This window comes from Amphiura filiformis, chromosome 8 (assembly GCF_039555335.1).
Source record: "Amphiura filiformis chromosome 8, Afil_fr2py, whole genome shotgun sequence".
NCBI lineage: Eukaryota > Metazoa > Echinodermata > Ophiuroidea > Amphilepidida > Amphiuridae > Amphiura > Amphiura filiformis.
Window position 1 is genome coordinate 16773187 of NC_092635.1, and position 24594 is coordinate 16797780.

The 24594-nt window shown below is 37.9% G+C and overlaps 1 protein-coding gene across 1 annotated transcript; it reads right to left on the reverse strand.

The window, feature by feature from the left end:
- Window positions 1-9681: 9681 nt before the first annotated feature.
- Window positions 9682-23066, reverse strand: LOC140158699 (protein Abitram-like). The gene is made up of 5 exons (XM_072181883.1): window positions 22918-23066; window positions 19491-19542; window positions 15518-15650; window positions 11639-11785; window positions 9682-10119 (listed from the first exon to the last, which is right to left on the reverse strand). The coding sequence occupies exons 1-5, from the start codon at window positions 23042-23044 to the stop codon at window positions 9979-9981; spliced, it is 600 nt and encodes a 199-aa protein (XP_072037984.1). The 5' UTR covers window positions 23045-23066; the 3' UTR covers window positions 9682-9978.
- Between the last annotated feature and the right edge of the window lie 1528 nt (window positions 23067-24594).

Below are 24594 nucleotides of genomic sequence, written 5' to 3' on the forward strand. Positions count from 1 at the left end.
GTGCCTGGTGTATATCAAACACGCAGGTGGCACACGAAGCCTTGCAGACTTATTCCATTTAGATCAAATGATCAACCATTCTTCATGGCATCCAATTCTCTCCCCCCCCCCCCTTGGTCAGATGGGTTGGGCACAATTTTTGGTAAGCTATCGAATAGGCATGCTTCTTGGCATCAAACTCTCTTCCCGCTTTGTTAGACGGGTTGGGCACTATGTATTTGTGGGAAGCTATCAACCAGGCATGCTTCTTACCGTCAAAATTTCCCCCGCTTTTTTAGATGGGTTGGGCACAATGTATTTGTGGTAAGCCTTCAACCAGGCATGCTTCATAACTGGCATCAGACTCTCTTCCCCCTTGTTTAGATGGGCTGGGCACAATGTATTTGTGAGAAGCAGTCATACTTCTTGGCTTCAAAATCTCTTCCCTCTTTGTTAGATGGCTTGGGCACAATATATTTGTGGTAAGCTAGCAACCAGGCATGCTTCTTGGCATCAAACTCCCTTCCTCCTTTGTTAGATGGTTTGGGCACAATGTATTTGTGGTATTAAAACTATCAACCAAACATACTTCTTGGTATCCAATTCTCTTCCCCCTTGGATAGCATGCCTGGTCGATAGCTTTCCACTAGTACATAGTGACCAACCCATCTAACCAAGGGGGAAGAGAGATGGATGCAAAGAAGCATGTCTGGTTGATAGCTTACCACAAATGCATAGTGCCAAACACATCTAACCAAAGGGGGGTTGATGCCAAGAAGCTATCGCCTGGTTGATAACTTACAAATACATTGTGCCCGACCCGTCTAACAAAGTGGGAAGAGAGTTTGCGGAAAGCTATCGACCAGGCATGCTTCTTGGCATCAAACTCGCTTCCTCACTTGATTAGATGGGTTGGGCACAACGTATTATGTGGTGAGCTATCAACCAGGCATACTTCCTGGCATCAAAATCTCTTTCCTCTTTGTTAGATGGTTTGGGCACAATGCATTTGTGGAAAGCTATCGACCAGGCATGCTTCTTGGCATCAGACTCTCTTCCCCCTTGGTTAGATGGATTGGGTACAATGTACACCAGGCATAAAAAAGAAACTCGTCATCCTTGCTGTTCACCAACCTGATGATTTTGGATTATTCTGAAATACACATTTTGTTAATTGGCCTTTGCTTTCTCATTTGACACCCTGTTCGTGAAAATCGAACAAGAATTGACCAATATATGCGCCTCCAAACCATCAAACTCCAAACTCAAAAGTTGCAATTTCAACTATTTTCGATGGGAGCGCATCGTTGCATTGCACAGGCACCACGGGCCAATCAATAAAGTACACAATTATTAGTTAAGTAAAAAACCTCAATTTGGTGACCACTCTCTGGCTAGTAAGGTTTGATTGATTCGACTTCTATGGACCATTTAGAAATAAAATAGCCTCCATGTCCCTCGCGAAAATCCCGGCATTTTTCGCTAGAGGCCAAAATCCAAAATGGCCGCTGCCACCATTTTGAAAATTTAAGTTTTGAACCAGAGCACCTATAATCATGCACAAAGACACTTTCTCGGATATGTCGAGTACAAGGATTCCGATTCTGACATTAGTTTGACATTACGGCATCATTTTCACCCAGAAATCCAAGATGGTGGCCGGCTCCATCTTGAAAAATTTAGTTTTGAACCAGAGGGCCTAAAATCGTGTACAAAGACACTTTTTTGCATTAGTCGAGCACAAGGATTTCGAATCTGACATTACGACCTCATTTTTACCCAGAAATCAAAGATGGCGGCCGCCGGCGCCATCTTGAAAAAATAAGTTTTGAACCAGAGTACCTAAAATCGTGTACAAAGACACTTTTTCGGGTAAGTCGACCCCCAGAAATCCGAATCTAACATTAATTTGACGTTATAATTTTTGCCCAGAAATCCAAGATGGCCCCCATTTGGTAGAGCGTAAATGTAATTTTTGAATGGGAGCACCTAGGATCATGAATTAACTCCATTTTTTTTTTGTCTAATTATAAAATAGTAAAGATATGGAAGCATATGTGTGTCATTTCAGCTTTATCTGCGGTTTACGTCCCTTATCTGGGGTTTAGATTGCCCTACCTGCGGTTTACGTCCCATATTTGCGGTTTACGTCCCTTATCTATGGATAAGGCACCTTATCTGGGGTTTAGATGCCTTATCTGGAGTTTACGCTCCTTATCTGATGTATAAAGGCGCCTTATCTTGGGGTTAGACTGCCTTATCTGGGCTTACGTCTCTTAGCTGGGGTTAAGGCGCCTTATATGGGGTTTAGATGGCTTATCTGGGGTTTAGATTGTGTTATCTGGGTTTACGTCCCTCATCTGAAGTTAAAGGAGACCCATTCCATGTCAACTCCAGGGATGTGCACCGCAGCGCCTCTTCAATTTTTTTCTTTTTCTGTGTGATGGTAGATATTGATGAGAAAGTAAAATTCCGAAAATTTGAGCTTCATACTCCATTTCGTTTTCCCGTGGCATCAATTTGAAATTTAGGGGGTCAGCGTAAAAATGTGTCGCAACGCGAAAGACAACGTTTGGAGGTCCATAAATATATAAAGGGAACCATTTACAACTTTGAAAAGTATGTATTCTGGGGTACTTATTTGTGTAGAATTCAAATCTGGCATCAGAAAACTTGTAACTCCTTTACTTTAAAAGATATAGGGCCCTCAAAATGCAACTTCGTCCATCCAGGACCAACTTTGGGGGTCAAAACTCCAAAAGTAAAAATAATTTTACTGTCCATTTTTTGCCAGTCAGAGCCCTTTGGTAGGACATTACTCTTATCAATATTGAGCCTATTAGAATACTTTTAGCTTTTAGCTGAGAATTACCCATGCAAAACCCCAATTGTACATTTTTTGTACATTTTGACCCCCCTGAAAACCAATGTCAGACATTTTGCCCCACCATCAACTTCAGGTATGTTGAAGATATGTCCTTGGACAACATTTCTGAGAGATATTTGGGACTCGATGGCTTGGTTTGCATTCTCCATAGGTTGTACTCGCATGTATAATGACTTATGTACAACTCTATGGAGACAAAAAAGGTTTGCATTCTCCATGAAGTTGTATTTTTTTTCAGAAAATTCATTGTATAAAACTGACCCCAGGGCTCTGACTACAAAAAAATGGACTTTTTGGAGTTTTGACCCCCAAAGTTGGTCCTGGTTGGAAAGTTGCATTTGAGGGCCCTATATCTTTTACAGTAAAGGAGTTACAAGTTTTCTGATGCCAGATTTGAATTCTACACAAATAAGTACCCCAGGATACATACTTTTCAAAGTTGTAAATGGTTCCTTTATACATTCATGGACCTCCAAACATCGTCTGCGTTATGCACACATTTTTACGCTGACCCTCTAAATTTCAAATTGATGCCACGGGAAAACGAAATGGAGTATGAAGCTCAAATTTTCGGGATTTTACTTTCTCATCAATATCTACCACCACACAAAAAAATAAAAAAATTGAAGAGGTACTGCGGTGCACATCCCTGGAGTTGACATGGAATGGGCCAGGAGTATTTCGTGATCCTAGCATCCTCTTTTTATGACATTTTTCAGTACATATCAACGAAAAAAGCATATTCCCAAAATTTCAGTTGATTCCGATATTGCGTTTGCGAGTTACGCATGATTATGTGTATTACACTGCTCCATAGACAATACGTTGTAATTTCGTTCTGGTGCACCAGAACGAAATTCAAATTTCACGATATCTTTGCTAAACGAATTAATCTGCAAGAAATATTTTGTACATAAACATTATGTAGCCAGAGGTTTCCAGTGATATAAAAATCTCAACTTTTTTTGAGAAAAGTGGGGGATGAGGCTGTGGATCACGAAATGCCCCTTTAAGGCGCCTTATCTGGGGTTTAGATGCATTATCTGTGGTTTACGTTCCTTATCTGGGGCTAAGGCGCCTTATCTGGGGTTTAGACTGCCAGGTCTGGGGTTTACTTCTCTTATCTTAGGTTTATGCTCCTTATTTAGGGTTAAGGCGCCTTATTTGGGGTTGGGACTGCTTTATCTGAGGTGTACGTCCCTTATCTGTGGTTACGGCGCCTTATCTGGGGTTTAGACTGCCATATCTGAGTTTACGTCTCTTATCTTGGGTTAAGGCGCCTTATCTTGGGTTTGGATGCCTTATCTGAGGTTTACGACCCTTATCTGGGGTTAACGACCCTTATCTAGAGTTAAGGCACCTTATGTGGGGTTTAGATGCCTTATCTGGGGTTTATGTTCCTTATTTAGGGTTAAGGCGCCTCATTTGGGGTTTTGACTGCTTTATCGGGGGTCTACGTCCCTTTTCTGGGATTACGGCGCATTATCTGGGGTTTAGATGCCTTATCTCTGTTTAGACTGCAATAAAGCGCTATATAAATATCTACATTTATTTATTTATTTATATGCTACGGTTAAGGCATCTTAGCCACAGGTAAGGAACGTAAACCCAGGATAAGGCCGTCTAAACTACAGATAAGGCGCCTTATCCCTAGATAAGGGATGTAAACCCAAGATAAGGCAGTGTAAACCCCATATAAGGGACACGAACCCCAGATAAGGCGGAAATGACACACTTATGCTTCAATCTCTCTACCAAATGGGGGCCATCTTGGATTTCTGGGCAAAAATTATGTTATAACGTCAAATTAATGTCAGATTCGGATTTCTAGAGGTCGACTTACCGGAAAAAGTGACTTTGTACACGATTTTAGGTACTCTGGTTCAAAACTTATTTTTTCAAGATGGCGCCGGCGGCCACCATCTTGGATTTCTGGGTAAAACTGATGTCGTGATGTCAAACTAATGTCAGAATCGGAATCCTTGTACATAATGTCAAATTTGAAGTCCTTGTGGTCGACTTATCCAAAAAAGTGCCTTTGTACACGATTATAGGTCCTCTGGCTGTTTAAAACTAAATTTTTCAAGTTGGTGCCGGCCGCCATCTTGGATTTATGGGTGAAAATGATGTCGTGATGTCAAACTAATGTCAGAATCGGAATCCTTGTACTCGACATATCCGAAAAAGTGTCTTTGTGCATGATTATAGGTGCTCTGGTTCAAAACTTAGATTTTCAAAATAGTGGCGGCGGCCATTTTGGATTTTGGCCTCTAGCGAAAAATGCCGGGATTTTCGCGAGGGACATGGAGGCTATTTTTTTTCTAAATGGTCCATAGAAGTCGAATCAATCGTCAAACCTTACTAGCCAGAGAGTGGTCACCAAATTGAGGTTTTTGACTTAACTATATGTAGCACAATTGAATCGTTAAAATCGCAACTTTTGATTTTGGGGTTTGACGGTTTGGAGGCGCATATCTTGGTCAATTTTTGCTTGATATTCACGAACATGGTGTCAAATGAGAAAGAAGAGTCCAATTTAACAAAATCCATTTTCAGAATGATCCAAAATTGTCAAGTTGTTGAACAGCAAGGATGACTATAACTGACGAGTTTCTTTTTGTGCCTAGTGTATTTGTGGAAAGCTATCGACCAGGCATGCTTCTTGGCATCAAACTCGCTTCCCCTTGGTTAGATGGGTTGGGCACAATATATTTTGGTAAGCTATCGACCATGCATGCTTCTTGGCATCACACTCTCTTTCCCTTTGGTTAGATGTGTTGGGCACAATGCATTTGTGGAAAGCTATCGACCAGGCATGCTTCTTGGCATCAAACTCTCTTCCCCCTTTGTTAGATGTGTTGGGCACAATGTATTTGTGGAAAGCTATCAACCAGGCATATGCTTCTTGGCACCAAACTCTCTTTCCCTTTGGTCAGATGTGTTGGGCACAATGTATTTGTGGAAAGCTATCAACCAGGCATATGCTTCTTGGCACCAAACTCTCTTTCCCTTTGGTCAGATGTGTTGGGCACAATGCATTTGTGGTAAGCTATCGACCAGGCATGCTTCTTGGCATCAAACTCTCTTCCCCCTTTGTTAGATGGGTAGGGCACAATGTATATGTGGTAAGCTATCGACCAGGCATGCTTCTTGGCATCAAACTCTCTCCCCCCTTTGTTAGATGGGTAGGGCATTATGTATTTGTGGAAAGCTATCGACCAGGCATGCTTCTTGGCATCAAACTCTCTTCCCCCTTTGTTAGATGGGCAGGGCATAATGTATTTATGGTAAGCTACCAGCAACCAAGCATGATTCTTGACATCAATATATTTCCCCCATGGTTAGATGGGCTGGGCACAATGTATTTATGGTAAGCTACCAGCAACCAAGCATGATTCTTGACATCAATATATGAAGAGCTTTGTTTCAAAACCCCTTACATCCACTTTTGGCCAAATTGAGTTATTGGCATAATATTATAGTGTGGGTAAAAATACACATTTTGGTGGTTGTTTGACCTTCATACTACCTTCCTTCCGGAGTTATCGCATATTTCCCGTTTGGGAAATCTTAGGGAATTTCCGGAAATCTGAACTTAAAATGAATATAGAATTGTTTTGTTTTAAATTTTTTTTGTATAATGGTAGCCTGGAATGTTCTTTACCTATTAAAACCAAAAGGAACTGTTTTTGGGTCACTATGTTTGAAAAAATTTAATTAACAAAAGGTGTAGCTTCGGAAATACCCAAAAATGCCATTTTCCCGAATTTAATTAAAAATTCATAATTAAAAAAGTAAATGAGATATTTCAATTTTTCTTTTTGATTTTCAAAGCAGTAGTCAAGTTACATAATGTAGTGCAAACAAATGGGCTCGAATTTGATTACAAAGGTGGTTTCTAGAAAAGGGGTAAATTTATTTTGTTGCAAAACCCCTTACATCATCAAAAGGTGCGATATAAAAGAAATAATAAAATAAATAGGAATCCTTGAAAATTGTCCCAAAACTATTCTTTTAGTTTCTATTCATCAACACTTTATCCAATCCCAAATTGAATCAAATCGAACAAGTAATACTTGCACAATTAAAAAAAGCTGTTTTTCTCAAAAAGTCAAAAGTGGATGTAAGGGGTTTTGCAACAAAGCTCTTCATATCTTCCCCCATGGTTAGATGGGCTGGGCACAATGTATTTATGGGAATCTATCAGCAACCAAGCATGATTCTTGATATCAATATATCTTCCCCCATGGTTAGATGGGCAGAGCACAATGTATTTATGGGAATCTATCAGCAACCAAGCATGATTCTTGACATCAATATATCTTCCCCCATGGTTAGATGGGCTGGGCACAATGTATTTATGGTAAGCTACCAGCAACCAAGCATGATTCTTGACATCAATATATCTTCCCCCATGGTTAGATGGGCTGGGCACAATGTATTTATGGTAATCTATCAGCAACGAAGCATGATTCTTGACATCCATATACCTTCCCCCTTGGTTAGATGGGCTGGGCACAATGTATTTTTGGGAAACAGGCATGCTTCTTGGCTTCAAAATCTCTTCCCCCTTTGTCAGATGGCTTGGGCACAACATATTTGTGGCAAGCTATCAACCAGGCATGCTTCTTGGCATCAAACTCCCTTCCCCCTTTGTTAGATGGTTTGGGCACAATGTATATGTGGTAAGCTATCAACCAGGCATGCTTGCTTCCTGGAATCAAAATCTTTTCCTCTTTGTTAGATGGGTTGGGCACAATGTATTTTTGGTAGGCTATCAACTAGGCTGGCTTCTTGGCATCAACTCTCTTTTCCCCTTTGTTAGAAGGGTTGGGCACAATGTATTTGAGCGAAGGCCCCCAAAAATAATTGTTTGTTTGTCTTCCACAGCTTGCGGGCGGGCAGATTTTTTTTTCCGGATTTGGCGCATTCCTGGACCTAGCTAGAGCTAAATGCTACAATCATTCATGTTGACTTAAAAAAACCCAACATTTTGTTTCTTTAATATGCAGTTAAAGTTATAATTTGTGTTCATGTCATAGTCTTTTAATGATTTCAAATCCAATGTATTTTGAAGTCACTAAAAATAATAGACTATGACATGAACACAAGACACAAAATGTTTTTTGGGGGGCTTTTTTAATTTTCAACATGAAAGATCTTAGTATTTAGCTCTAGCTAGGTCCAGAAATACTCCAAAAAAAAAAAAAAAAAAGAATTTTACTTATTTTTATACAAAAAAAAATAGAAAAAAAAATATTGGTCAGGCCTTAATCTGAGGAGCGGGCGGTGGAGGACAAACAAACAACTTTTTTTTTTGCCTAAGCTATCAACATGGCCGCAAATATGTAGCCTTTCTCCACAGTGTGACCATTTGTGAAAGAATAGCTCAAATGTGCCAGCGACTACCCGACATGGTAGGCATATCATCACTGGGATATCATTTGCTATCTACTGAAGATAGCAATATTCAGACAATCAATGAACAGGACCAAGGATTATTCGACTAAAAGGTAGCTTAAAATGTGTTTTATTTTCACTCATCACTTTGTAAATAAAATGCATTTCCATGATTATGACTCTTTCATGAAAGCTTAAGCCAATATTTTCAAACTAGCTTCAGCCAAAGAGCTGCCAACAAGGTATATTTTCTTGTGGCATTGTGACAATTAAAAGGGCATTTCGTGATCCACAGCATCATCCCCACTGTTCTCAAAAAAAGTTGGGATTTTTATATATCATATCAGGTGATGAAAAAAACCCAACCCTGTTCTATGACCTTTCAAGTAGGGTCAGTCGGTTGGGCTTTTTTAAAATCTTTTTCTTTTCTTCTGGAAAAATCTGAAAAACAAAATCTGCAAATATATTTTCTAAAAATGTTCAGTTAAAATCAATCAATTTTGGCATTAAAACAGCTGATTTTACACAATGATAACTTTAAAAAAAATCTCCAAAACGCTGTGTGACATATCGTAAGGAAAACTGTAAAGTACATTTTAGAGGAAAAACAAGTTTGAAAAAATGTTGATAGGTTTGTGTTGTATGTTTCTGCACTAATTTTAAATTCACTGTATGAAAACTGTCCCTACACATGTAAGTGTTCAAAGCATAGTGGCGTATAGTAAACTATACAACACTATCAGCGTGTTTATAGTGAATATATAGAGTTTTGAGTATACCATATACGATAGCCCTTGCATATGTACCGAAACTCTTGCTGTTTATAGTGAGACACAGTTATCGCATAAATTATATACCAACTAACATTACCGTACAATTGTACTGACCCAGATGTCACAAAGGGAATTTGTAAATATTGTGGTGCTAACTATAAACAGCCCAATCAACATTATGATCATAGCGGTGAACATTTAGATTCTGTTTTAATAACTCTTGGGGGTGAGAAGTGTTCCGAATCTCCTGCGCTCATCATATGCATCATGAAAGAGCTGCTACTTCCAGTAAAACAGTACACAATTTATACTTGTGTGAGTTTATAGTGCAAATATCTCACGCCAATATCCTTCAGTTGAGAAGGATATCAATGTGGGGTTCATACAAATATGGCTAGTGTTTATAGAGAGTAAGTTTCATGATAATTTCTGATCGGATAGAAATTATACCGCAATGTACCGCACATCTACTCCCACTATAAACACACTGATAGTGATACACTGATTTCTACTTTCTTATATGCCAATTATTTTTAAGTAATTAAAATTACTTAATTTGCAGCTTTGGGACTTTGCATAATTGAATTAAAACCTATATATACCAAAAATTGAAAAATTACCAAAAATCATGATACGTCACTATGTGATGAACCCGACGATTTTTCATTTGATGAAATTACTGCAAATTTATGTAGAAATTACTACAATCCCAATGCAACATTTGTGTGAGATGTTGTGAAAACTTGTAGATCAATACTGTTCTTAATGTACTGCATTCTTTTGTTATACCATCAGCTGGTAGTAGTAATATTTCAGTTCAACACACCAGGATGGAAAGACCAACCAGGATTTGATCTTAGTTTGCATGATCACCTCCTGACACACTCAATACACCCGTGTCATGGCTTACTCTGGATACAAACTGGACGACTACATGTTTCAGCCAGTGGGTATATTCTGTTCTGTGGTACGAGTCCTTATCAAATCCTCATATTCACTAGAGCTTAGTAAATTCTCCATCTGTGATTCACATTCACCAAGTTTAGGAAGAACTATTGCGATGAATCCTTGAGTACTTGGCTGAAATTGAGAAAAATGAGAGCATAAAATGTGTGAGACCTGTTCCAGAGTCCAGGGGTATAGCAAAGGTAGGCAACAGGAACAGGGCTTTAATGAAGCCTACCTCTTCAACATATTAAGGTTGGTATACATTAAGGGTAAGGTGGCGCAGTGGTATCGGTGGATTGTGAGTTTGAGCCCAGGAAGTGCCATCATATTGTGCACTTGGGTAAGGCATGATTCCAAACCAGGGTCTTCAGAACTGCTGGAGGGAAGTATATTTAGTTGTCAAAATGCAGGGAAGAACCACGGTTCATTTTTACACATGCTTTTGAATAGGGATTCAGGGTTTAGGATTAGGGTGTAGGGTAAGGTTTTAAATAACAAGAAACCAGGCTAGAAAAAACTAGAAACAAGCTAGAATCTTCCAAGCGTAAGAGACAGATTTTAGCATCTTAGACACCAGTGCTGTACGGTGCGATCATTTTAATCGCATTAGCGACTAAATTTTTCTGATGCGACTAAACCTTCAATCCCTGGCGTTGAAGCTTTTAATCGCCAGCAAATAGGATAGGATAGGATAGGTCAAAACTTTTGTTTGTTTTAAGTACTCATGATGGCATCAAAGTCAAAAAGAACTTTTAATTTGATGAACTTTGGGAACATGTAGAAGGAGGATGAAACAATAAAATCAGGGGATCCAACAGCTACTATCAATGATGCTAGTAGTACTAGTGGTGTTATGTAAGGTCATGGAACTGGAAATGGAAGTAAGCTAAAAAAACTTAACCATTGCGGCAGAATGACTTTAAGCGGTTGGAATATGATGAGTTGGCGCCTCAATTATTTTTTACTTGGGAGCAACAGTTGGGTGCCTAAATTCATAAACTTAGGAGCCATTGGCTCCTCAATCAGTTTTTGCACAGTACAGCACTCCTGGGATAGCACTGTTACACACTATTGTAATTTTGCTCCTGAAGAACCATAGTTCTTTCCTGCAAAATGGTCGTATTATTTAGTTCCTGAGGGCCTGAAAATAAGAGAGCCCTTGACCGCTATACTGTACCCATACCACCTTTACATGGTTTAATGTCGGCCTGTCGGCCCAGTCCAGAACCTCAGGAGATAAAATACCTATACCTTAAAATGACCAGATATGCTAACTTGTGATATCGCAATAAAGCTGTAAGCATTTGGCAACAAGTATGTTTTATACATATTTGCCTTAAGCACTTGACAACAAGTATGCTTTATACATATTTATTCAAGCCGTCTTTAATCAGTATATAGCTATTAATTCAGTGATTGACACTTGCTTCTAAAGAGGTGGCTATGTGACAAAATATCTCAATCTTTGATTTAACAAATTTTACAAACACTACACTTATACATAAACAAACACAATTACAGTCAAATACAACAATACCATTACCCAACTCTCACAACTGTCACATAAACACTAGAGTTACACATATACAAACATTTATAATTACATTAAATCAACAAAAAAGTGTTGCACCTAAAGACACAAGTATCTCACCTTTTCTTGCAGTAATTGTGGTCTTTCAAGGAGTTTTTCATTGACTTCAACTAGTTTAGCCTTGAAACAGCTATACAGGGTGTATTCTGTTGAATCAGCACAGCGAACTCGACATAATACTGAATACTCTGATAACCACTGGCCACCCTGTATAAAATGCAAATATGTATATTCCCAGGTAATAATAAAATATTTATGAGGTGTTAGCACTTTTTGGAGTGTCTCATTAGAAACCTAATTTTGAGTTACCTGGGGAAAGTGAATCAGCTGATTATTGCTGCTAGTCTTATAAGATGGAAACAATACTGGGACAAAATATCAAAAGAATGAATAGGTACAAGCAACCTCAGTTTTGATTAGCCGCAAGATGCAAAATAAATAAATGCTGCCCCTCTGTGGATATCTGTCTCCTACTTGCCACAGGTTGCTGTGACATTCTAGATAAGTACAACTTTTAAACCATTTTTTGTAAAATTTTGTCTCCCCTATGCCCCCTCTGGACAAATCCTGGTTACAACACTGCATCTGATTGATCCATTTTGATTCTGCTGACTCATGAGCGTATCTTAAGAGTATATCAGAACTTGTTTGGAGAATGCATATACCTGCCAACCCTAAAATCTCAAAAATAGGGACAAATGGGTGAAAAAACTCAAAAATAGGGACATTCCTGAATTTCCTATACATTACTGTAGTTATTTTTTTTCAAAAATTGGGACACATGCCAAAATCGCTTTCTTTTATGCTTTTTGTTTCAGTAAAAATAGGGACAGTCCCTATTAAATAGGGACAGTGGCAGGTATGAGAATGCATGCAGGCTGAGCCAGGAGGGGGTTCAAAAGGGTCAATTGTATCCATAAGAATTGTCAAACTCCGACTAAACATGATTAGAAAAAGGGGAAAGGAGGGAGAAAGAGAAAGAAAAAGAACAAAACTGTAAGGAAAATGGAAAATAATGTCAAATTATGCCTTCAAACTTTACAGTTTGCACCAAATCACTCCATTTCAACTCAATTTCTCAAAATGTCTCCACTTAGAACTCCCCTCATACTCAAAACATCACAAAACAATTTGCACTGATTAACACCATCAGTGAATGCACCCACTATCTGTACCAATTCCGCTGATATGAATAATGATTTGAGTCGAACTGAAACTTGAAATCCTGGTTACAGACCTACATTGGGAATAGCTATCTATAGATATGGACTGAGCTTTCAAGAAGCACTCAAAACCTGGGGGCAACCTGTCATTAAGCCAATCATTTGCTCAAACTTTGAACTAACTGTTTGTAGAATAGCACAGTAACAAAATGAGCTGCACAGTGAATCATTGCAAGGTACATCACATGAGTACATCTGTACCTGAGGCAATTTAGTATGTGACATATGGGAGGATGTGAATACAAAATACAGGTAGAGTTAAGTTGTTTGGACCATGAATAAACAAAATAAAATAGTTTTAAGGCTATGTACATTCAGTAATAGCTTCTAAGTATGTAAAAAGGACATTGACTCAGGAAAAGTGCAAGATGTTGGGTTACTTCATAGACTCTGAAAAAAGATGGGTCTATGGTTACCTACTTCAAATAATGAAGAGTTTAGTAACATCAAGAATATTTTTTGAGAGTAAATTCCATCATTATACCCATTATTGCTCTTTTTACAACGATCACATCATTATCATTATCAATAATTTGTTATTCAAATGAAAACAGAAAGTCAGAGTAAGTGCTACTGATAATTTGAGACTCGCCCGGATTTTACATCCTGTTATATACCGGTAAAGGGTTTTATTATATCATCTCCTTTGTTTGATGCCAGAGCTCAAAATTGTGCATTTCCAGGAAGATTTAAAAGCCACCCAGGAAAGCCACATTTCCAGGACAGCACAATTTCCCATTATTTCTTATGTATTTTTTACATGGGGAAGTAAACTTTCCCTCCCAATTCCAAATTTCCCTCCAAATCTTGTCTCCAAAAGAGCTTCCTGGATTCTACATGTTTTCCAGGCCAGTTTGCTAATTGTTATTTGGTACAAACTAACTCTTATATGTAAGCCTTCATGATGTCCTCTGTAATATCTCAATTTCTATTGTGTAACAATGTATTTGCCACCACAGTACTGAAAAAGGACCTGCGAAAAGGGTAGTTACCCTCAAGCAAATACAGGCAAGCAAGATACGACAACAAGAGTACCAATGGTATTGCAGCTCAATTGATTTGAAAGAGCAGGCCTTGCAGTTTGAGGCGAGCGATCGCTGTCACTCGCTACCACTCGCCCATACTCTAGGGAGCGATTTTCCACTTGCCATAGACACTAAATATTGCTCACTGCAAATCTCTCAAAATCAGCCATTGAATCATCCAATTCGGCATTTAATTGATTCTGTGCCCCCTCCAAGTGGAGGAAGTCACAAATTTCAGCGTGCTTTGCAAGCATTTCATTATAAATACATAAATTCTGTTTTAAGACTGAAGCTCTACTTAATTATACCCAAATTAGTGGTATTTGTGCAAATTCGAACACTCGCCTAGCATCATCCCAGCGATTGATAAACCACTCACCTTTAAAATCTAGACGGCAGGCCTGAAAGGGGGTAATTCTATTTGAACATTGATCAAAGTGTATTCAATCTTCTTTATTTCCTTGTATCAATTTAAGCTAAGAACTTAGGTTTAGAATTATGACAGGTTACATAAGTGAGGACTTTCTTTTTGTGTTGTGTGTATTTTTATGTTTAATATCCATCTGTACATTTGCCATATGTTACTGGTAATTTTTTATGCACTTTTTGCATACTGCAAAAAGGAACTCAGTTTGCCCTTAGGACTATGTATTGTTCTAAATAAAAATGAATTGAATTGAACTTCGTTCTAAACAAGAACAAAAGTAAGCACCTAATTACAAACCTTATAGTAAATCACAACACTATTGTGAAGCATTTTAATTTTATCAAATACTGTAATTTTTTCACAGATGCATCCAGTGGGCTCCAGGAAACAACTAAAATTGCTTTGGTAACAATTCCAGAATAGCTCTAAAACAGGATGATACTGTTCAACATCGCGAGCCTGATTACTATTTAAAGTACTAGTAAGTTTTTGTAGGTTTTAAATATAAAAAAAAATATCAAAATGGAACAGACATATAATTAAGTACAGCAGATTTCCATGTCAAATCATGATTGTAAAAGAATATTTTTTCAGTAACATACATTGTAGTGGCTGGTTGAATCGCATGAGTGGTATAATGGTCCTTGCTCCTCAGGTGACCGTTTCATTTTTATTTTGTTTTTATTCAAATAATTTGTCAAATTACTTCACCTATAAATCACTGAGACCAACTTTTAACATTATTTGTTCCATGATTAAGCCCATATGGACACACTTGTGAACTCCAGTAACTGGGGAAGTGTTTGAGACCAAGGCAGACACTTTTTTCTTTAAATAATGGCCTATTTGTTAGTATATCTGATCAGTGTTCCTTCATATTATACATTACACAAAAATGGGATAGAAAACAAAGGTTTTGTTTTTTGACTCGAGGTGCACATGCCCATAGAAAGGGTCATTACGTGCAACAGCTAGTAATGATGACGCATCTCTATCATAATTTAATTCTCAATAATACCATCTTGTGTTTCTTGGAATACTTGAATTATTTAATATTCTATTTCTGTTGAATTTGTTCAATTGTCAATTTTTAAAGTAATTTCAAACAAATAACTAATTCTTGCAAACAAATACTTCAAGCATGTTACCATGATTACTGATTAATAATATCACAGATAAAGTATCAATACATCTAAACATAACAATTACTTTTAAATATAATAAGCCACTAATTAAGCCACTAATTAAGTGATTAGACCATTACCTTTTTTCCTTTTCCAGTGACTTTGTTGTTCATTCTGTTGGTGTTTTCTCCTACCTGGAAATCAACCTTGGTGACAGGTGCTTTGCCCACATCTAACAATGGATGGCCTTTGGCAAGAGTCACTACACAAACCCTGTTTTAATACAAGACATAACAAACAGAAAACTAATGTTTAGTCACTGTCTGCCCTTTTTTTATTCAATACATTGGGCACAAAAAATGCTATCCCTGAAATCCCACTGACAGGGTTCAATTTACTTTGAAATATTTTGCATCTATAGCAACTTTTAGCGAAGACATTATTTAAGTCATATTCTTATGATATGATCATAAAATTGTAAGATATTGCTATGCAAGTTGAAATTTGTGTAGCAGGTTGTCCAAAATGGGGAGCATTTTGCTCTGCTACACCAGGTACATCAAATGCTGCCCACTGAATTGTAATGGTTTCAGAGAGGGAAAAAAAGAAGGTGATTTAATATAGATTGGTGTAATTATACAGAATCAAACAATTTTTAGGTTATTTTTTTTTCTGATAACTAATCACAAAAAGGTATCTGTACGACTTTTATTTATGGGTTTACAGTTGGCATATCATTTCTCAACCCAAGGTTAGGACTAAGAACAAAATGGTACAATTTAGTTTGTTGGGTGTGGCCTTTCTTTTCCTTGCTCTTTATTTATCAAATTCTGTTTTTTTCTTCATACAGGCCAGCATGCTTTTATAAGCTTTTAAGCTTGGCTTAAGCATTTTGCACAAGTCTGGTCCCACCACAGTGGACAGAGAGAAGAGGCATAAAAGTCACTGACCAGTCTGGTACACAACTTTCTGTGCACACTGTATACCAATATTCCAGATTTAGGTAAGATTTTGATTTCAAAGCAAACATTAGATAAGCTTACATCCACATGAAATGAGACACATCCCAGACATGTTTACATCGTCAGCCTAGAAATGTGTCTGTCTGAGAGGGAGGGGGCATGGTGTGATCAATATCTGGGCCGCCCGGCCAGCCGACAACCAAACCATAGGCAAGGAATCAATATTGTTTTGTCTATCAATCATGGCTGTCTCTTTAAAGGAGCATTCCATGATTCTAGCATCCTCTTTTTGGTGTATGGTTCAACAAATATCCACATAAAACTTATTTCCAAAAATTTCAATTGATTCAGGCATTGAATTTGCGAGTTGATACCTTTTGTAGCCCATACACGTTCAATTATATAGGGCAATATCAAAGACCCAAGATATAAAATCTATGTACACTATTAATGATCGTGTGTACAGTACATAGTGGTAGATTTTGTATCTAGGGTCTTTGATATTGCCAATATAATTGAACTTGTCTGGACCGCATTTGTCAAATGACTGAATCTGCCAGAAAAGGTTTGGCACACACAAACATTATAGTCACAGGTTTATGATAGCATAATAATTTTTTTGGAGTATAAAGTAGGGGATGAGGCTGTGGCAGGGACTGACTCTGCTCTCACTCTCCTATATCATATTTAAGGAGAGCAGTAGAGAGCGATTGCTCTCGCTCTCCTCAAAAGGCAGTCCCTGCTGTGGATCACAAAGAGCCCCTTTAATGCATCAAGAAATAAATATCTTGTTTGTTGAAAATAGCCTGTTGCCAATTCAAAGGCAGATAAACAATAAATGAACCTGGGTGATGTTTAATCTTTGGACCACACAGTCCCCTTTCGTTTCCCTTGTTTCCCAATGTAGAGTCCCTGGAAAATGAAAATTGGTATGGCAAAGAAAAATATCGGTCCCAATGTCATGTAGATTGCAAGAGGATGAAGAAATTTACAATTTCTTCCTCCAATAGTCCAGAGACGCCCCTAGTGCTAACCTGGGGTCATTTAAATATGAACACATGTGATCCTAAAATATACATATATATAGGCATTGTGCATCTCAGAGAAAAATTGACTTTGAAGTAAATGTAAGCACAAAACAGAATTCCTTGATTACCATATGTAGTTGTTACTATCCACACAGGTAAATTTTATTTGCAACTAAATAATTTAATCATACATATACATACATACACAATTGTTTTATAAAGCGCAGTTACATCTAGACCACAGCTCATAAACAAATTCAAAGCATAAACACAATATAACAAAACAAAGTGAGCAATAAAAACAGTTAACTTTTTGGGAAGAGATATGATTTCAGTAATTTCTTGAAGACTGGTAATGAGTTTGCAGTACGAATGGTGATGGGTAAATTGTTCCACAGTCCAGGAGCAGCCAGAGAAAAAGCTTTATTTGCAGCAGAGTGGAGAGATTTGGCATTTAATTTATGTACAGTAAGCCGAGTTGTATCTGCAGCAGAGCGAAGTCCGGTACTTGATTGATGGTAAGGTGTGAAACAAGAAGCCAGATAACCTGGAGCATGTCCATTTAAGCATTTAAACACATATGTGTACATCCATATCAAAAGGATGCACTTGTCGGCTGCTACATGTGTTTCATTTCACATAATAGCTAGGAATAAATACCAGACTCATCTCAAGTGCGAGGTCACTTCAAATCATTCCCAAATCACATGGTTTAGGAATACAGAGAACATTCCTTAACCATGTGATTTGGGGATGATTTGAAGTGACCTCCACTTGATATGAGTCTGGTATTTATTCCTAGCTATTATGTGAAATGAGACACTTGTAGCAGCCGACAAGTGCATCATTTTGATATGGACGTACACATATAGCAGTACTTTGAAATGAATGCGTTCTTTCACAGGGAGCCAGTGGAGTTGCTTTAAAAATGGAGTCGCGTAATCAACCAATTAATTTAAATACACATAATTATGTGTACATGCACATCAATAGACCTACACCAGCCAAATTTGTTGTGTTTGTATGTCAACGATCGGTATTCGAAATAAGCACTTATCCACTTATGGACAACCAGACATTTGTGATGCGATAAAGCAAAATCAGTCAAAACTCGGAAATATTAAATTTTCAGTCTCTTATAGGATAGTAAAAAGCATTTACAAAGCTGGATTTTGCAGAAAACCCCACTGAAATTGAACAACCAGTTCCAAAGATATGAGCAATTAAAGAGTTTCCAAAACATGAGGAAACATTTCCTTTGTTTGGCTATATCTTAAAATCAATATTTCCGAGTCCCGACTGATTTTGCTTGATCGCATCACATTTTACCTCCAAAATCATGATTAATAAGTAAAAAAAATTAAAAACTGGACATAAATGTTTAAATGTCTTTTATATCATCAAGATCTACCGATCAACACTAGCACACCTAAAGCTAACATTAATTTTGGCCGAAAATGTGTAATTATAAATTTTGTCATATCGATGGGTGATGGGTCCAAATTTCTTGAAAAATGGGTATATTGATTGGTCCACTTTCAAATTCTCAGCGGTACACCCCTACCCCTCCTCCCTCGGAGTTCAAGACATTAGATAAGTCAAGTCACAAGTCCAGTCAAGTCATTTCAATGAGCAGGTCAAGTCAAACTGAGTTATCTGAAAAAAGGCTAGTCATGTGGATAGGTTGAGTAGAGTCACTGCAAGCTTGTGGTCTGTCCAGGATAAAAGACAATCTTGCTTGGAGGCTGTTCAACAGCAGCACATTCTGAAGGTACTGGCACTGAGTTAATCTGGGCTTGATTTAATAGAGGCTGTCAGCCTTTCGCCATCTTGTGGGTACAAATGATCTGCGTGTTCATGCATCGGACGCTTCTGCGCAGGGCGCAGCTTGCCACGCAACTGTTATCACGCGTTGATGCGGCGATTTTGTTGTTCACGCATGCAGATCGAACGACCATCGCAGCGTGTACCCACAAGATGGCGGCATATGACGTCACGCTGACGGCCTCTATTACATTAATTTAGTTCACAAATTTACACAACATGATTTTGGTCTGACTAATTAACAAAAACTAATTGTTAAATGTCATTACTGGTTAAGATAAATTATGCTCAATACTTACCTATTTGAGTGTTTCAGAATACAAAAATCTTCACCTTTTTGTCCTTTCAAATCTACAACAAAACAATTGAAAAAGGTAATTAGCTGAGATATTGAAATTTTGAGTTTGAAACAAAACAGCTGTGCTTTTGAGTAAAACACCCTTAACAGGGGTGGGAGGGGAGAAATGATATTTGTGTGTATCATTAGGTCTGATTCACACAATTATTTTATGAGGAATGTCAGTTAGTCACTGTCCTAACTGCCACTCAACCTTACAAGATTTTTTATTTAAAATGAAGTTCGTACATGTTGTTTTGAGGAACGACCAAGTTGTTGTTGGAAACTCAGTAGGTCCGTATGTTTATTTCAACTCTTAATGTAGGAGCGCAAGGTGAGTGAATTCGTGAAGAGGTTTCCTTGTTTCAGCGATAGTAGGATACGGTGACGTCCGGACGTAGGCTAAAATAGTACTTTGACCTGCTCTCGTTTCATATCTGCTTACCACAAAATGGCAAATCCTGCGTATTTGCTGTGTGGAACAACCAGAGTATGGAATGATATTCAGTCCCTAGTTGCAAATTATGCAAAGTTTAAACTTAGTAGTATTAGTACCCGATTTTAAATCTGTATCTTCAGAGGAAAGTTTGCTTTCTTTATAAGAGATTACCCATGCTAACATTCAAGCCTCAAAATAAGCAGGCACCCAGGAGCCATTTACCCAATGGTCATAACATTTTGGCTCCTGGTCCACGCCAAAATCAACTAAACCAGGCTCTACATTTAAACAAAAATTAGAGCCTGGTAGTCAAACTGGTTTTTATATTTAATGTGTACAATTAAAATCTAAATGACTCCTAGCTCTTTAAAAATGACTCCTGGTTCACTAGATATTCACAGGACCAGGAGCCGCTTTTTCCAAATGTGTGGCTCCTGGTCAAGATCTGCTTATTTCGACACTTGCTAACATTTAAAAATATCAATTTGCCATACAATCATGACAATGATACATGATGTCTCTCTCTCTTCCGTAAAGTACAGTCCGCCATGTGTCATGTTATAGCCGGTGACAGTGGACAGCTCTGAACCGATCTGTTTCCACTGGGCACATTAACCGGTAACACTCTTAGAAACTAAGCCACATTACCCGCCAACCGTTCCCCAGTAGAAACACACAGAATATAAGATAGTAAATGTAAACCTGTATTAACTAGCTAAGACTGTATCTCAAGCTCCCCCCAGTGTCAACACCCTATATTATAAATATTTTTTTCATACAGCTCCATACTCCGTTGGTGAAATCAATATTCTATTATTGACATAGATAAAAAAAAGTACACATATATGCATTGTGAATGATATACGTACGTGTGATTGAATATTATATTATACAAGCACCTGGATCTTAAATGTGTTCCTTTATATAATTGTAATTCTCAAAATTAAATATATCACAATTTTAACTTACGATTTAAAAATTGTTACGCCAAAAATGCAGTAAAAATGTATCCAGAGCAAACAGCAATGGCAGCTAATTAGTGTATTTAATTTCAAGTTAGTATATTAAAAACAAAACCTGGGTTTTACCTGAAAACAAATCAATTTCCTTGTAATAGCAACACCATATGGGATACTAGAGCATGCGCAAATCGTAGTAATGTGTATAATATAACTTGGTGGTATCTCATATGATAGTCGTACTATGCTTAGCCTGAGTCGCTCGGTCTATCTCGAACAAAATCGCCATGCATAGGCTAGCTATTGAAAAACGAGAGGATTCGCCGTACTATCACACCAATTTTTGACACAAAGATATAGGGATGATGACGCTGCTGTGCTCAGACCTAGACCTTAAGGTACATATTTCGAGGAGCATAACAAACACCAAATTGGTGTTGTGTCACGGTGTGACCTTTGACATGCATGCATTCTTTTGTCGAGAGTGACATGGTCTTTCAATTCGTGCCAAGTGTCCTTGGCAGACTTGACTAGGCTAGCTCACATCACACACAATAGGTGGCGCTATTCGTCCATAGGGAAGTGGAATGTGCATGTACAGTCCAAAAATGGTTTTACTGTGGGGCTCAATGGAGAAAATCACTAAAAATTAATTTTGACAACCAAAACCTAAGTGATGTTGACTTATGTTGGTACTGGATTCATAAACTATCACATAGTGCAATCCATGTTCCACCAAGTCGACGCTCAATTTAGCTCAAAAGCAATTTGTATGTAAATCAAGACCATCCAAAACAGCTTTCTTACAGTAAAGAATAGGAGGTCATCTGGGGTCACATACAGTAGTGTGCATTGTACATGTGCCTGCTGTCACAATTTCACACACAAAATTTTGGGCAACATGATTGACCCCTTATTGTTTAGGTAATTTAATTCTCTTTCAAATGAAAGAACTTTCAGCTAAAAATATTGAACTTCAAAATTTTATGAACATCCCTTAAACTATTGATATGCTTCAGTGACAGTGGTCATGAAAGGATTCAATAGATAACCTCTGCCCCACTAATCCCAAGCTATTGTCTGAAATTGCTCCTCGGAAGATGTATCATAAGAACTCAGTCCTCAAATGATAGTCATATAACGACCAAAAGATAAATGACTGACTATCATTGAGGACTGAGTTCCGCAGTCTATGCTGTGCTCCCCCAACCCTCAGTAACTGAGGATAGGCCTAGTCACGATTATCGCACTTTCAGTTTCCCACGCGTTTGAGCAGGGGAATTGGATTGCGTGCTTTTTCGATGTCTAGTGAGCAAATTTTTCAATATTTTGAGAAAATGATGTCAAATTTTCTATTCTGTATTGTTTGGTAATAATGTCTTTTGCCAATAGTATGTTTAAAGTTGTAATTTTGTGTTTTTGATCGCAAAGATCGGATATTTTCGTTCCGATTCAATTCTGAACCCTTCATAAGGGTGCCGATTTCGACAGAACTTTGACGATAATTTTGCCTTTTGGACACTAAAAAGCATTCGATCCTTAATTTTGTTTCAACCGAGTCTTAAATTAGCAAGCACAATAAGGTTGGTACCACTTTTATATACATTGATAAAATTTTAAAGATTTTTTTTCAAGTTTCTAACCGGCGCCAAATCGTTAAGTGTGTATTTCCCATTGACATCCAAAATGGGAAATACGAGTCTGATGGACATAGGAACGGCGTCCATGAGACTCATCGAGTCTAGATAGGCCCCCCATCTCGGCTTGCACAAAATTGCTTTCCCTCCCCCTCCTTATGGCTGGCCAAAAATATACTTGCCCCACCAATTTTAGCCTCCCCAAGCGAGGGGTTATAATTATTGCACAGCCCCTACTTCCATACAGAAAAAAGTTGCAAGTCTTCAAAATTTGGCACCCAACAAATCGCATAGCTCACAAATTGCAAATAATATGGTACATCAAGCTTTAAAATTGGGATGTTTAACACCCACCAGTTCTGTAACCTGGAGTGAAATATCTTTCGACAACTGAAGGATATGGATGCTCAGGAATATCGTTATTTTTGACGTTTTCTTCATGCTCGGTAGCAGCCGAAAATTTGCTCTGGTCAGTCGCCATTTTGATTTATGTACGAAATTAAACAAAAGAGGGCTCCATTGCACTTCGAAAAATGAGGCCAGGCCAGGCCGAATAGGCCCCAGACACTCATCATTTATGAGACCCTTCTTGTGCCAAATCTTCACTGCTGCCTTTTTCAAAATTCCTACTCTTAGGCCTACAATAACATTGTATACCGGATTTTTACCAGAGAAATTTTGCAAGGAAATCATTCCAGGTGGAAATGTCCGACTTCGGGTGTGGCCTAGGCCTACTGCATGAGGGCTCGGAAATAAGCACTCGGAGCAAGGGGAAAATTTACCCCTGCTAAGGCAAATTGCCCCTGGTTCTGAAACAGAACTGTGTGTATTTGTATAGACAGGGGCAATATTTACACAAAAACACCCTAAATTACTCCTGGATCTGAAATCCATATTTCAAGCCCTGCACTGGCCTTGATGCATAGGCCCAACTGGCACCTCTCCTCATCAGGGATCTATACGATGATTTTTATTTTTGGGTGGAAAGGATAACATTCAAATTGAAAATATTCTAGGTATGATTTGTTGTACTAGTCCCGGATCCCTCAATAACCACATTTATAGGATTTTTTTTATTTGATCTGTCACCCAAAGACCCTTATTTTTCAATTTGAACATTACGGTAACTTCCAATCAAGATTTTGTTAGGCCCTATATACTTACGGTATATTTTGAAAGAAATTTAAAGCCATAGAAATTCAATATTCGAGATTTCTGTGGCGCTGTTTATTTAAAGCCATAATATACAATCTTTTAATATGAAATTGGTTAATTTTTTAAACCTGATTTTTTTGCATATTTGTAATGCATGTTTACAAATGTCCCAACTTGCACCTAAATGGAATCGGCCAAATTTGTTGTCTTTGTAGGTCAACAGAGCAAAGTTCGACATATTATCATAATTTAAAAATTATGATAATATGTCCTCCCATAGAACTGCGTGTTAAATGACCAAAATAACCAGTGGGGTTTCTTTCAGTTTACCCTGTTATTTCAACCTAAAATGGGCAGCAACCCTTCCCGTCAGTTATTACTAATATTATTTCAACATTTTGAATAAAGAATAACAAAATCAAAATTTGACCGAAATCGTACATCTCACTCAAAGGGTCCATTAAAAAAAGGTTATGACCCCATATTTTTTTACATTTTGCTGTCACCAAATGCCAAAAATCATGCTCTCACCCAATGACCCCATATTTTTTACATTTTGCTCTCACCGATTGGCCGCCTTGTTCTTGCTCGGATATCTGATCATGATGATGATGTTGCAAGGGCAAATCACGTCGTCAATTGGGAGGACTCCAAGATACTTGGCAAGGAACATGTCAGAAAGTCTAGAGAAGTACGAGAAGCGATGGAGATCAGAAAGAGGGGGACAAAGCCCAATGGTAGATTTCTAATTCTCTCAATTAGGCCTACAATTAATATAATGGGCTTTCGGTTCTTTTGGTTAATATCTATGCCCCTAATAATGATGATCCAGATTGCTTTTTGGAAGGTTTTGCAAAAATCAATCAATTTAATTAC